General features: G+C 41.3%; 1 protein-coding gene across 46 annotated transcripts in view; it reads left to right on the forward strand.

The window, feature by feature from the left end:
* TRDN (triadin) overlaps positions 1-14,682 on the forward strand; it is a 597,259-nt gene that overhangs the window by 390,867 nt on the left and 191,710 nt on the right. For 44 of the 46 annotated variants that reach the window (XM_033935829.1, XM_033935830.1, XM_033935836.1 and 41 more), the window contains 3 exons: positions 5,226-5,273; positions 9,143-9,193; positions 10,421-10,468. In XM_033935829.1, coding sequence (XP_033791720.1) covers positions 5,226-5,273; positions 9,143-9,193; positions 10,421-10,468 — 147 coding nt within the window. The remainder of the gene's footprint in view (positions 1-5,225; positions 5,274-9,142; positions 9,194-10,420; positions 10,469-14,682) is intronic. The other 2 variants (XM_033935819.1, XM_033935820.1) reach the window with 1 other exon arrangement.

Consider the following 14,682-nt stretch of genomic DNA (forward strand, 5'->3'; position numbering starts at 1 on the left):
ATTCAGTATTCACATTCTACTAAGACCTCGCTATCTCAAGTTTCAAGTTTATTTAGGCTTGATATACCGCTTATCCATCCTAAGCGTTTTACAGAATGTAAAGCTAAAAGTAATTTAAAACAGGGGGGGGGTCTGACATATACAATTAAAATATAATATAACCATTAGCCATCTGCACCTCCATCGCTTTAAGAACAACAGGTGAAATGGTTCCACACTTGTCATAATGGTACTCAAATTTCTATAAAAGAAAGAAAGTGGGGAGGGAACTGTACACATCGACCTGTGACAGTGTTGAGTTTGAGATCATTTATGTAAGTAAATATCAGTCCATATGACATACCCTCTTTGTGGATCCTTTCAGACTTTCTTTAAAAAAAAATAAAAATCTTTATTTAGTATTCAAAGCAAACAAAAAGTGCAATACAATATACATACAAATAATAATAATCAAATAAGCACTTATAATCAATCAGTATCAATACAAAAATAAAACTCCCTCTCCCATCCAAAATTTTCCATCAGGGAATAATACCAAACAAAAGATATATCCCCCCCCCTGGATGTGTAGGTACTAAAACAGCGGGAAATAAAGATAAAGGACAACTAGGGAATTTTTCAAGTACCTTTCTTATTTCTAATCTTAATGTATATTTTCTGTAAACCGCTTAGAACCTAACGGATGTAGCGGTATATAAGAAATAAATTACATTACATATAACAACTCTACAAAAGACGTCAATGGACCCCAAACTAATTTGAATATCTTAGTATGCCCTAGCATGTTAGCATTCATTTTCTCGTACTTATAACTTAAACATAAATTCGCCCACCAAAAAGTAAAATTAAAGCGATCCCAATTTTTCCAGTTACGAGTAATCATTTTCAGACTCTCTTGTACCTGACATAGTCTGTGTTTCGGCTATGATGCTGAAGCCTGCATCAGGGGTATGGGTAAACAATCTACTAGATAATAATAATTTTATAATAATAATTTATTTTTATATACCGCCATACCCGTGAGTTCTAGGCGGTTCACAACAGTTAAGCATAGTACAAACAATGCAAATCATTTGAGATTCGAAAGATTAAGTGCAAACAATGTAAAAAGAAATACATACAATATAAGAAGGATACAACAATGTTAAAATAAGTAAAAAGTTAAAAGAATAAGATACATTAAAAACCCATCCTGTTAAATAATTGAGTTTAACAGGTTGGGTTTTTAATGTATCTTATCCTTTTAACGTTGAAAAACTTTGTATCTTTGGAAAAAATACTGTACAGTCCCATATCCAGCGTATTGCTCAAGGAGCCTGTGAATATATCATATGGACTGACATGTATTTACATATGTGTTGTATTTAATAAATGATTTGGTATTTACCGTGGAGTTGTTGGCTCTTGTGTTTACATTCAAATTTTATGCCCAAATTTGGGCATGATCTTGAGACGCGTGCACAACTAAATTGGGAAATGAGCCAATCAATGTCAATAATTGGATGCTAACAATCTCTCATTGGTTAATTGGCATGCATCTTGCTATGTGCTATTCTATACAACTGTGTGCCTAAATCTTGTCGTGTGAAATACTAAAGGAGGTGTGGTCAGGGGAGGAGCATGGGTGGGTAAGGAGCATTATGGAAATTTGCATGCAGTGTTATAGAATACTGTAGATGTGCATCCAAAGTGGGTGTCAGAAATTGCACATGGTATCAGCAGGCATAAGTCCTGGTGCCCAAATCTGATTGCAGGAAGTAGTGCTGTGCATTATTCCATAAAGAGTGCTCAACCAGGAGCTATGTTTTGGATTGTAACTTGGCTTGTGAGGAAGTGAAATGGGGTACCTCATTGAGCCATAGAGTAAAGAATGACACAGGGACAAATTTTCCCCCGTACCTGTAGAAAATCAATTTCCCCATCCCGTCCCCATGAGTTTTGTCGCTGACCCTGTTCCTGCCCCAATCCTGTAAGCTCTGCCTTAACCATCCAAGCCTCGAACACTTATGATTTTAAAATGTTTGAGGAATATGCAGATCAGGATGGAGCTTGCAGAAATGGGGCAGGGACAGGAAAAGAACTCACGGGACCATAGAGTATTGAACTGCCATTAGGATTGCTATGATAAGTTTGATCTAAGCAGGATTGCTGCAAATTTTTTTTACTTTGAACACTATTTAGGGCGGCTAAGCACATCATGCTTTATTTGGGACACTAGCACTTTAAGAATTAGAGTCCAGCGATATTGTTAACAAAGCAGCTGAAGCAAATAGAGCTATAATTTGAGCCCAACCATTGCTCAAATAGCTTTTGAGCATTTGTGTGCACTTACTGTGCTTATAACTGAGGGTTCTATTTTTATTTGTTTTTGCATACAGTTGAATTTTAATGAGTGGTTATTGAATGAGCCATTGTTATAGTGCATGTATCGTGTTTCCCGAAAATAAGACCTACCCCAAAAATAATCCCTACCATGATTTTTGGGGTAGGTCTTAATATAAGCCCTACCCCTGAAAATAAGCCCTAGTCGCCGGCAGCAGCAGCGCTCCCCCGTGATCCTTCCATCTCTCCCACCCATCCGAACCTCGACCGCAAGACTGAAATACAGTACCTTATAGCAAACTGCATCATCGGCAGCATAGGCCCCATCGCAGATTTCTCATGCCCTGGCATTCCTCTGCCGCGTTGCTGATGATGTCATCAGCAATGTAGCAGAGGAACCCCAGGTGTGAGAAAGCAGGGAGAGAGGGGTGCACAGCGACGGCAGGGGGGATGGGAGGAAGGGAGGGATTTAAGCTGCAAGGGTTCTGCTGCACAAGGGATGGGAAGGAGGGAGGGATAGACACTGCAAGGGTCCTGCTGCACAAGGGGAGGGAGGGATATAGGCTGCAAGGGTTCTGCTGCACAGGGGGATGGGAGGGAGGGGGAGGGATAGAAAGATACTGCAGAAGTGGATGGGTGAGAGAGGAGGAAAGATGCTGCACATGTGGGGGAGAGAAAGGAAATAGGAAGAATTGGGGTGGAGGAGAGGAAGGGAGAGATAGTTATTGTACATGGAAAAAAATAAAACCTCCCCGAAAATAAGACTAGTGCCTTTTATGGGCCCAAAATTAATATAAGACAGTGTCTTATTTTCGGGGAAACACGGTAGTTAGAAAGAGAGCTTAGAGTGAAAACTGAGTACAAAACATCGCATCACCTACAAAATCATCTTACTTTCCTTTAAAATAAAACTTTCTCATCTGCCCTCGTTCCTAGATAAACTTCTTATTCCTCAAAGTTCTCCACGCACACTAAGATCAACCGACCAAAAACTTCTTTTCATCCCCTCCTTAAGAGATTTCTACTATACACGGAAAGTGAACTTCGCAGTAACTGCACCTACTCTTTGGAACTCCCTACCACAGCATCTCCGTGATGAACTTCGACTTGATAAATTTAAGACTGGTCTTAAAACTCTCCTATTTGGTGATGCATTTAATAATCATTAGAACTATTATTCTTTTTCTTCCTTTTCACAACAATTTCCTTGACAAAGCAACCCCTCCCTTATGTACTACCCAACCCCTACTATCTCCCTTCTTCTTCTTTAATATGTAACTTTTCCCATCCCATTATTCTACCCTCACATTCTAGTACGTCTGGTAATTGTTTGTTCGTTTGTTTGTTTATTTTATTATATGTTCACACATTTTTTTTTTTTATTTTTTTTTTTTAATTTTTCTCAGTTTTCCCTATCTTTTTAATTCGATTGTTAACCAGCTAGATATTAATTTGATGGTTGGTATATCAAAATCAATAAAACTTGAAACTTGAAACTACTAACATGCCTTCTAAATAAGAGGTGCTAAATGTTTACATGCTAACTGCATACAGAGTACCTCATGCTAATGGAATGTTTAATGTGGGACCTGTAAAGATAAATTCTGTTCGCCGTATCTCAAAAAAGATATAGCGGAATTATAAAAAGTTCAAAGAATAGTGACCAAGATGATAAAGGGGATGGAACTCCTCTCCTTTGAGGAAAGGCTGAAGAGAACAGGCTCTTCAGTTTAGAAATAAGATGACTGAGAGGAAATATGATTAAACTCTACAAAATCCTGAGTGGTGTAGAATGGGTACAAGTGAATCGATTTTGTACTTCATCAAAAATAACAAAGACTAGGGGGCACTCGATAAAGCTACAGAGAAATACTTTTAAAACCAATAGGAGGAAAAATTTTTTCACTCTAAATAGTTAAGCTTTAGAACACGTTGCCAGAGGATGTCGTAACAGTGGTTAACGCAGATGGGTTTAAAAAAGGGTTGGACAGACATGGGAGAAGCCACTGTTTGCCTTGGATCAGTAGCATGGAATTTTGCTACTATCTGGGTTTCAGCCAGGTGGTTCATAGACAACAGCGCGAAAGACAAAGGCGCGCCCGGACAATTGAGCGCAGCGTGGAGGCGCGTGCCGCTCTAAATTACTGTTTTTAGGGCTCCGATGGGGGGGGCATGGGGGGAAACCCCCCCACTTTACTTAATAGACATCGCGCCGGCGTTATGGGAGGTTTGGGGGGTTGTAACCCTCCACATTTTACTGTAAACTTAACTTTTTCCCTAAAAAACAGGGAAAAAGTGAAGTTTTCAGTAAAATGTGGGGGGTTACAACCCCCTAAACCCCCCACAATGCCCCCACAACGCGGCGCAATGTCTATTAAGTAAAGTGGGGGGGTTCCCCCCCACGCCCCCCCGTCAGAGCCCTAAAAACAGTAATTTAGAGCACCGCGCGCCTCCGCGCTGCGCTCAATTGTCTGGGCGCACCTTTATCCCAGCGCCTGACCTGACACCCAGCCAGGTACTTGTGACCTGGATTGGCCACTATGGAACAGGATACTGGACTAAATGGACCATTGATTATTCTTATTTATTTATAAACCACTTATTCTCTAAGTGGTTTACTTTATCATATTTCCCTCTCTGTCCCTGAGGGCTCAAACTCTATCTAGTGTACCTGGGGCAATGAGGGGATTAAGTGACTTGCCCAGGGTCACAAGGAGCTGAAATGCCCCCAGTGGTTGGTGCATTAAATTTTCAGCTACCACATGGTAAAATTCTGCATTAACCTGTGGTAGGTACAAATTTTAGTGTAGCTTAATAAAAATAAATATTGTTCATTTTCTACTGCATCTTTCTGACTTTGAAGATTATTGGCAATCCATTTTCTTTCCATCCATTATTTTCAGAACCAAAACAAGATAAAGAACACACTTCTGCAGCCCCAGTTAGGAAGGGTAAGTGGAATGAAGCCAGTCCTTAAATTCACCAATCCTTTATTGGTTCCCAGTTGAAGGCAGCCTGGTCAATATTCAAAATCACTTGTGCAGGCAGCATCAGATACTGGCTGCATAAATGCTTTGCCTTTATGTATATAGGCATGTACAGTATTTTTTATTTAAGATAATTTGATATACAGCCCTTCATTGCATATACCAGAGCAGTTCACTTAACAAATGTAAAACAGTACATATAAAACTAAAGACTCTTCAGGGCCTTTTATAAAGCTGTGGTAAGTATTAGTGTGTACTCTTACCGCTAAAAAAAAAAAAAAAAAAAAAATGCTTACCATAGGGTGTGCTTGGTGTACCACAGTAATTTTTGCATGTGTGAGTGCTACTCACATGCTGGGAGTGAGTTAGGAGATAGAGAGTATCCATGTACTGCAGCAATTAGTTAGCCCAAGTCCATAGTCTGCTTTTGAGACAGACATGGGGAACGCCACTACTTGCACCGGTATCAGTAGCAAGGAATGTTTTTACTATTTGGGGTTCTGCCAGGCACTTGTGACCTGGATTGGCCACTGTGGAAACAAGAAACTGGGCTAGATAGACTCAGTATGGATATTCTTATGTTCATAGCATGTGATTAGCATGTAAGTCTTTACCATCTACAAAAAAGGTGATAGTAAGTGCTCACATTATAATAGTCATGTGCTAACGGGAAAATTAGCACCTGGCTGTTAATGCTGGAAATAAAAAAATTGGCCATTTTGCCCATGTGGTAAAAAGTGGTCTTAGCATGTGGGAATGACATCTTAATAAAAGGGCCTATGAATAAACACAAATTATAAAGAAACAGAGGTCCATAACCTATAAATTCTGTATGACCTGGTGGGATAGGACAGGAGGGATCCCTCCTGTCGCCTGTCCTGGCCTACTCTAACAATTTTTTTACCTCCCTCCCGCCTCTCCCCACGTACCTTTTTGAATCCTTGGTGGTACAGCCGTGTAAACTAAACTAAACTAAACTAAACCTTAGGTTTGTATACCGCATCATCTCCGCGAGCGCAGAGCTCGGCACGGTTTACAGAGGTTAGGAGGAAAGGAACTACAAAGATGGATATAGGAGAGGGAATAAGAAGATGGGGAGGGAACAGGGTACTAGAGAACGAGGGGTGATTAGATTTTTGAAAAGAGCCAAGTTTTCAGATGTTTACGGAAGGATTGGAAGGAGCTGACATTTCTGAGCGGGGATGAGAGGTTGTTCCAGAGTTCTGTGGTTCTAAAAGGGAGGGATGTTCCAAGTTTTCCTGCGCGGGATATACCTTTTGTAGATGGGAAAGATAGTTTCAGTTTTTGGGAGGATCTAGAGGAGAGTGGGTTAGAGGAATTCCAAAGGAGTGGGATAACGGGGGGTAGGATGCCATGTAGAATCTTGAAGGATAAGCAGGCACATTTGTAGAGGACTCTGGAGTATACTGGGAGCCAGTGAAGCTTGGAGAGGAGAGGGGAGACGTGATCAAACTTGCCTTTTGTGAAAATAAGCTTGGCCGCGGCGTTCTGAATTAGTTGAAGTCTGTGGAGGTTTTTCTTAGTTAGGCATATATAGAGGGAGTTGCAGTAGTCCAGTCTGGAGAGGACGGTGGATTGAACGAGGATGGCGAAATGAGAATGGTGAAAGTAGGATCTTACTTTCCTCAACATATGGAGGCTAAAGAAGCATTTTTTTACCAGGGAGTTGAGGTGATCACTGAAGGAGAGGGAGGAGTCTAGGACGAAGCCTAGGACTTTGCTTGAAAACTCAAGCTGGAGAGTGGGGCCGGAAGGTAGTGGAATGGAGGAGGGTAAATGGTCTGAAATAGGGCCGAGCCAAAGTAGTTTTGTTTTGGACTCATTTAGTTTCATTTGTACAGATTGGGCCCAGGATTGGAGGTTCGTAATACAAGAGGATATGTTTTCAGTGAGGTTAGAGAGGTTCGAGTCGGTCTCGAGGAGGATGAGGATGTCGTCAGCGTAGGAGTAGAGAGTTTCTAGGGGGGATAGATGAAGTAGTTTCAGAGAGGACATGTAGATGTTGAAAAGGATAGGGGAGAGGGGTGAGCCTTGCGGGACTCCACATTTCGGCTTCCAGGGGGGGGATGAGGTACCGTTTGTATTAACGGTGTAGGAGCGGAAGCGTAGGAATTTCGAGAACCAGTCTAGGACAGTGGAGCTTATGCCTATTTCGGAGAGTTGGAAGATTAGGATGTCGTGGTGAACGACATCGAAGGCTGCGGAGAGGTCGAATTGAAGAAGAACAGCAGATTTGTTACGCGAGTGGAGTTGTTGCACTTTAGAGATTAGTGAGGCCAAGAGGGATTCGGTGCTGAAGTTGGGTCTGAAGCCGAATTGGTGGGGTAGGAGGATAGAGAATCTTTCTAGGTAGGAAGAGAGTTGGGTGGATATGATAGATTCTAATAGCTTGGGATATTTGCTATAGGGCGGTAATTTGATGGAATGGAGGGATCAAGGTCGGCCTTTTTCAGTAAAGGGGACAATGAAATGTGTCCCATGTCGGGGGTGAAAAGGCCCGATGTTAGGGCAGAGTTAATAAGTTCAGTGAGGGAAGCGATGGCCTGTGTAGGGATATTCTCGAATAAGTAGGAGGGGAAAGGGTCCAGCGAGCAGTTACAAGTTTTTAATTTGAGGCAGAGTTTGGAGACTTGCGGTTCGGAGACAAGCTCGAAGGAGGTCCAGGATCTGTCGGCAGGAATGGGAGTGGATACAAGTGAGGTAGGGTTGAGATCAATAGAGGTCAAGGAATTATAGGAGACTGTGGGGGGGAAGGAGCATCTTAGGGTGGTAACCTTTTCGTTAAAGAAATTTGCAAGGGCATCGGCTGATAGAGATGGTGGGAGCAAAGATAGGTCATTTTTTTTTGTAGTTAGTGAGCGCCAGATGTTGAACAGCGCACTGGTCTGGTTGTTGGATCTTGAAATCTTATCTCCGAAGAAGTTTTTCCTGGCTTTTTTTAATGTTGAATTGTAAGATTTAATATTAGCTCTCCAGGTCTGTCTATCTGAGGGGGATTTAGATTTTTTCCATTTGCGCTCCAGAGCGCGACATTTCTGTTTCAATTCTCTGTGGAGAGGTAGGTACCAGGGAGCCTTTCGGGGGTAGGAGATGGTTTTGGTGGTTAATGGGGCAAGGGAGTGGTAGGTGGACTCAGAAAGGGCGGTCCAGTGTACTAGGCAGGAGTGAGCTTTTTGCGCTCCTGCCCGGCCCTGAGCCACGCGCTGAATGGCTGCCACCAGTTCTCGTGGGACTCATGAGAACTGGCGGCAGCCATACAAGGAGCGGCTCAGGGCCGGGCAGGAGGGCAAAAAGCTTGCTCATTCCCGGTACACCGCAGGGCCATGAGAACTCAAGGCAGCCATTCAGGAAGGGGTTCAGTGCGGCAAGAGACCACGTAATGCAGGAATTTTAAGGCACTGAGCACTCTTTTCACTATATTGGGAAATTTATTTAAACAATGATTCATATTGATAAGAATTGGAGTAGCTCCTAAATTTAACACACAAATGAGAAATCTATGGTTCTGCAGATTGGTGACTCGTGCTGTAAATTTAGCGAGTGTGAAGCAGCACATTGTACTACAGCTTAGTAACTATTCCTGCAAAATGTTTTAACATTTCATTTTGCTTTTATATTAAAACCTATGCTCTTGATTCTGTGCAGGCAGCAAATTAATGAAGAACATTTTTAGAGCTTGAGCGAGTCTTTATTATATAGTGTGCATTCACATATTTATAGATAATTGAATTGTAAAATATATTTCTAATAAAATTGAGACTGTGACTATTACTACAGTACAGTACATTTTTCATTTTATTGATATCCCATAGCTGCAGAACCAAAACGAGAGAAAGAAGTTTCTGGAACACCAGTTAGGAAAGGTATGTGGAATGAAATCAGTTTTCAAAATTCACAGATCTCGTTCGTCTTCTTTGCTGTTTTCTGCATTTATTTTCAGTAAATGGGGTCTTTATAGCCATAGAAATAAAGTTGATTGAGCAGAATAATGGACTGTTTCTTAGGTTCCAAATGATTCTGAAGATTTTGAATGCACAATATCCATATTTGTAAAGCAGAATATTTTTCTTTTTTATGACATGAGTACAACATAGACTATGAGAAACAAAAGTACAAGATATCTATCAATATGTACTTTTTTGTATTTACTCTGGAAATATTAAGTCTTTAATTTCTCAAATATTTTTCAACAGGCACAGAACAGTAGAACATATTTATAAAATGTGACTTGGTAGGATTTCAAAGAAGGCACAAAAAGGTGGGGGGTATCACAAATCAAAAGGCAACAGTCTGGGGACATGGGGAAGCCTCTGCTTGCCCTGTATCAGTAGCATGGAATATTGCTACTTTTTGGGTTTTGACCAGGTACTAGTGACCTGGATTGGCCACCGTGAGAACAAGGCTTGATGGACCATTGGTCTACCCAAGTAAGACTGTTCTTATGTAAAAGGCCACCTCCAGCAAGTAATGAAGCCAAACAGAGTATTACATAAGGAGGATGTGACACGGCCATGTTTCGGCTAAGAAACCTTATTATAAATCCTGAAAGAACAAGGTTCTTAACATAGTTCCTCAAGGATTTTTAATAAGATTTATGTTGACTTCTGATTCAGGCTTCGTAGCCAAAACACAGCAATGTTGAGTCCTCCTTATGCAATATCCTTGCAAATAAGGACTGTTTGGCTTTACTGCTTGCTGGTGGTCTTTTGATTTGTGATTTCCCACTTTTTATGTCTTCTTTGTGCATACCTTTGTGGGGACTTCTCGAGATTCTTTGTCTTTTCAGTAGTATTCCAATCATTTGACAATTATTTTAGGTCTCCTTTTACTAAGCCGCGGTAGAGGCTTCTACCGTGGCCCGGAGTGCTAAATGCTCCAAAGCTCATAGGAATTCTATGAGCAGCGCTGGAGCATTTAGCATTCCGGGCCGCAGTAGAAACTTCTACCGTGGCTTAGTAAAACCCAGCATTAGTTTCTAGCTTTTTCTATATATATATATATCTACTGTCATGAAGTTTATTGCTAATTTATATCTATGACTTTTTAATGTAATCCAGTTTTAATGCTAATCACATATCCCAACTTTGCAGAGCTTAACCAAGATAAAGACGAAGTCTTTGTAACATCGATTAAGAAAGGTAAACAGAAACCAATCAGACTTCAAAATCTTTGTTTCTTGCAATTTTCAGTTTTGGGGGCTCTCTAACTAAGCTGCAGTAAATACTGGTGCTGCCCAATTCGCAATTCAAATGATTCAAATCGGTTTGTTTTTGAAAAAAATCGGACTTACCGATTCATCGGCCCCCTTGGTAGAGACCTGTTCGGGCTTTCCCTCTGCCACTGGAGTCCTTGCTTCTGATGTAACTTCCGGTTTTGCAAAACCGGAAGTTATATCAAAGAAAGGACTCCGGTGGCAGAGGGAAATCCTGAAAGGGTCTCTGTGTGCAGATAGGCGGCAGCAAGGCTCTCTCCTTCCCAGGCGTTAGTATTTCTCCTTTCCTCCCTTGCCAGGCAAAAACGGCGGTAGAGAATGTAATTCACTACCCTGCCGCTACTCTGGGCATTTTCTCTCCATTCGACCGCCCAAGCGGAAACAGGAAGTTTTCACTGAGGGCGGGCTGCAGTGGAAAGAAGACACAAAGATTGGTGGCAGGAGTGGATTGCTAAATAACTACCACCACCGACAACACGTTGTAACGTAAAATAAAGGTTGATGGAGGGAGAGGGGAGATGGACTTGGGGGAGATGGTGGACTTGAGGAGAAATGGGGAGAAGATGGATGAGAGAAATGAACTTGGTGGAGGGGGAGATGGACTTGGGGGAGATCATGGAGAGGGGAGATGGGGAGGGATAGAAAAAATAATGGATCTAAAAACAGGAGAGGGAGAGAGATGGTGGACAATGGGATTTGGGGAGGGAAGGAACAGAAAGGGAGAGAAGTTGGACACAAGGTATGGTGTGGGGGGATAGAGATACTGGATAAGAGGGTAGTTAGAAAGAGAAAGGGAGAGCTGATGGGGAAGGAGGGAGAGATGCTGGATGAATGGGTAGTTGATAAAAGGAGATATGGTGGATCTGGGTATGGTAGGGTCTATCGCTGCAGCTACGGAAATAGAGGTGGAAAAAAGGAAAGATGCCAGACCTATGGAATGGGAGGACAGAAATGGAAGATGGATGGTTACCACAGCAGCGGCAATTCTTATGTTCTTATGAGCCCTTACCATATAGAAAAATAAGTGTTGGTAAGTGCTCATGCAATAGGACTAGTTTCTGTAATTGGTGCCTAAAAAAAGATAGACACCTAAAGTTAGGCACCTAATCCATGTCAATCAACCTATCTCGCAATTAAATTTTTTTTTTCAATTATGAGCTTGACAACTACGTCGATTGGTGTCTATAAGGTAGGCACAATTTATAGAATCAGGCCTTTGGTGTACAGCTTACAGTATTCTGTAAATTATGGCATAAATGTGAGACCCACCTATATATATCACCCTTCTGCCGCCCCATGCATGTCTTCTTCAATATAAGAATAATTATAAGATAAAATAAGTTTTCTACTTTTCAAAATGGCATCAGCAAACCTAAGGCTGGTTCCATTTCTATGTATGGCAGAATATTTAGTACAGAATCTGACAGACAAAAAAGATGCCTGCTTCAGGTTGCTTGATGCTATTTTGAAAAGTAGCACAGGAATGACAGAGATTTCCTCCTGCCCATACATGAGGACCTGTGGACCACAGATATGGTATTTAGGGGGATGGGGAGCATGGGAATGCTTGTGATGGTCTAAGGAACTTGCAGAAACCTGTGAAGGCCCATGGAAGGTGACCAAGGATTTTAATGGCAGCTCAAACCAATGAAATGAAAACAACAAAACAAAAGAGTAGCATTTAGGGCCCCTTTTCTAAAATGGTATACTTAGTTTTCAGGAAAGCTTTTGACACAGTTATTGACTTTTAAATAAACTGAGTGTTCTTGGTATGGATCCTAAAGTGACCGACTGGGTTATAAACTGGTTACTTAGGAAACAGGAAAGTATGGCAAATGCCTATTTAAACACCTTGGCCCAGATTCTTATAAATACCATCTAAAGTTAGGTGCTGATATTGGTGCCTAATTTAATTGGTTAGTAGGCTTAATTGGTGCCGGTATTAGCACCTAACAACTCATAATTGGCTTTAATTGGACTTGATTGGAAGTTAAGCACCTAACTCAGAAAACATGCTTCTATAAAAAGTAGGCGCCTAGTCCAAAGCGCCTACACTAAAAGTGGGCATGGTTAGAGGGAGGATCATGGGTGCTTTTTCAAGTTAGGCACCTCTTTGTGAATTAGGTGACATTAGGCACCTAACTTAAGCACAGGTATTTAGGCGAAGAAAACCCTAGAATAAATAGGGTGCGCCCAAATTTAGCATACCTAACAACGCCTAAGTACGATTCTATAATGAGCACCTAACTTTTATAGAATCACGCTTAGTGCCCCTCAAATTGGCACATAATGTTTAGGCACTGATTAGAATCAGGCCCATTGTTTCAAATACTATCCCCTGTATTCCGTGTAAGATCACCACAATTTGGGCATAGATCCCAGATCCATGTGCAAAATAATTAGTTAATGAGTCATTTGCACTTTTAAAACAGAGAATATGATATTTCTAGAATCCAGTGGATTACAGGACCCGAGGCAACATGGATTCACCTAGAGGCAGATCTTGTCAGACAAATCTGATAAATTTATTTGACTGGTTGACTAGAGAATTGGATAGAGGGAGTGCGCTAGATATAGTGTATTTAGATTTTAAGAAAGCATTTGAGAGTACAGGCATCTAATAAACTAAGTGCCCTCGGGATGGGCTTCAAAGTGACAGATTGGGTCAGGGACTGGTTGAGTGGACGGCAACAGAGGGTAGTGGTCAATGGAGACCCCTCTGCGGAAAGGGATTTTACCAGTGGTGTGTCTCAATTTTTGGTTCTTGGGCTTGCTCTTTCTAACATTTTTGCAAGAGATATTGCTGAAGGGATGTTAGGTAAGATTTGCCTCTTTGCTGATGATAACAAAATCTGCAATAGAGTAGACACCCCTGATGCTGTGTTTAATATCAGGAAGGACCTAGTGAAACTTGAAGAATGGTCTGAAATTTGGCAGCTACGATTTAATGCAAGAAATGCAAGGTTATGCATTTGTGCTGCAAAAGCCCAAGGGAATGGTACAGTTCAGGGGGTGAGGAACTTTTGTGCATGAAAGAGGAGCAGGACTTGGAAGTGATAGTATGTAATGATCATAAGGTGGCCAAACAGGTTGAAAAGATAACAGTGAAAGCTAGAAAAATGCTTGAGTGCATAGGGAAAGGTATGACCAGTAGGAAAAAGGAGGTATTGATGCCCCTGTATAAGACTCTGGTGAGGCCTAATTTAGAATATTGTGTACAATTCTGGAGACCACACCTTCAAAAAAATATAAAAAGGATGGAGTCGGTCCAGAGGAAAATGGTACTACTAAAATGGTAGGTGGTCTTTATCATCAGTCATATGGCGACAGATTTAAAGATCTTTGAAAGAAAGATAGGAGAGGGGAAATATGATAGATATGGCGTAAATGTGCATAAGCTGAGTCTCCTTCATTTGAAAGGAAGCTCTGGAATGAGAGGGCATAGGATAAAGTTAAGAGGCAATACACTCAGGAGTAATCTGAGGAAATACTTTTGTACAGAAAGGGTGGCAGATGTGTGGAATACTCTTCTGGTAGAGGTGGTGGAGGCAAAGACTGTGTCTGAATTCAAGAAAGCGTGGGACAGGAACATGAGATCTCTTAGGGAGAGTGGGACATAGTAGATGCAGTGGATGGACAAACTGGATGGGTCATGTGATCTTTATCTGCCATCATATTTCTATGTATCTTAATACTTGGTGTTAATTGATACTCATTTGGGCATATGCACAGATCTGTCCTCAGGTTTCAAGTTTATTCATCACTTGATTTATCTGTATCCAGTGGCGTACCTAGCATATGGGACACCCAGGGACCATCATTTTTTGACACCCCCCCTGCCATCTATATCAAAAATATGATTTTTAGTAACAATCCATATATCGCACAAAAAGAGTGTACCTAGGAAAAGGCAGCATCTTAAACACTGCAAAAAGCACTAGAACACTACCACAAATATTGTAAAACTGAACAAGCCAGATCCTGCACAGTCAATTAATCCTGTAGTCAATGCCAACTGAAAACTATGTCCTTTTCATACACACAGAACAGAGATACACCCTGGCTCAATATGGAATAATCACAAACTAAAAATAGAAATATGTAGACAAAAGTTAAACTGAACCGCCAAGAAACCAGACT

This window comes from Geotrypetes seraphini, chromosome 3 (assembly GCF_902459505.1).
Source record: "Geotrypetes seraphini chromosome 3, aGeoSer1.1, whole genome shotgun sequence".
Lineage (NCBI taxonomy): Eukaryota > Metazoa > Chordata > Amphibia > Gymnophiona > Dermophiidae > Geotrypetes > Geotrypetes seraphini.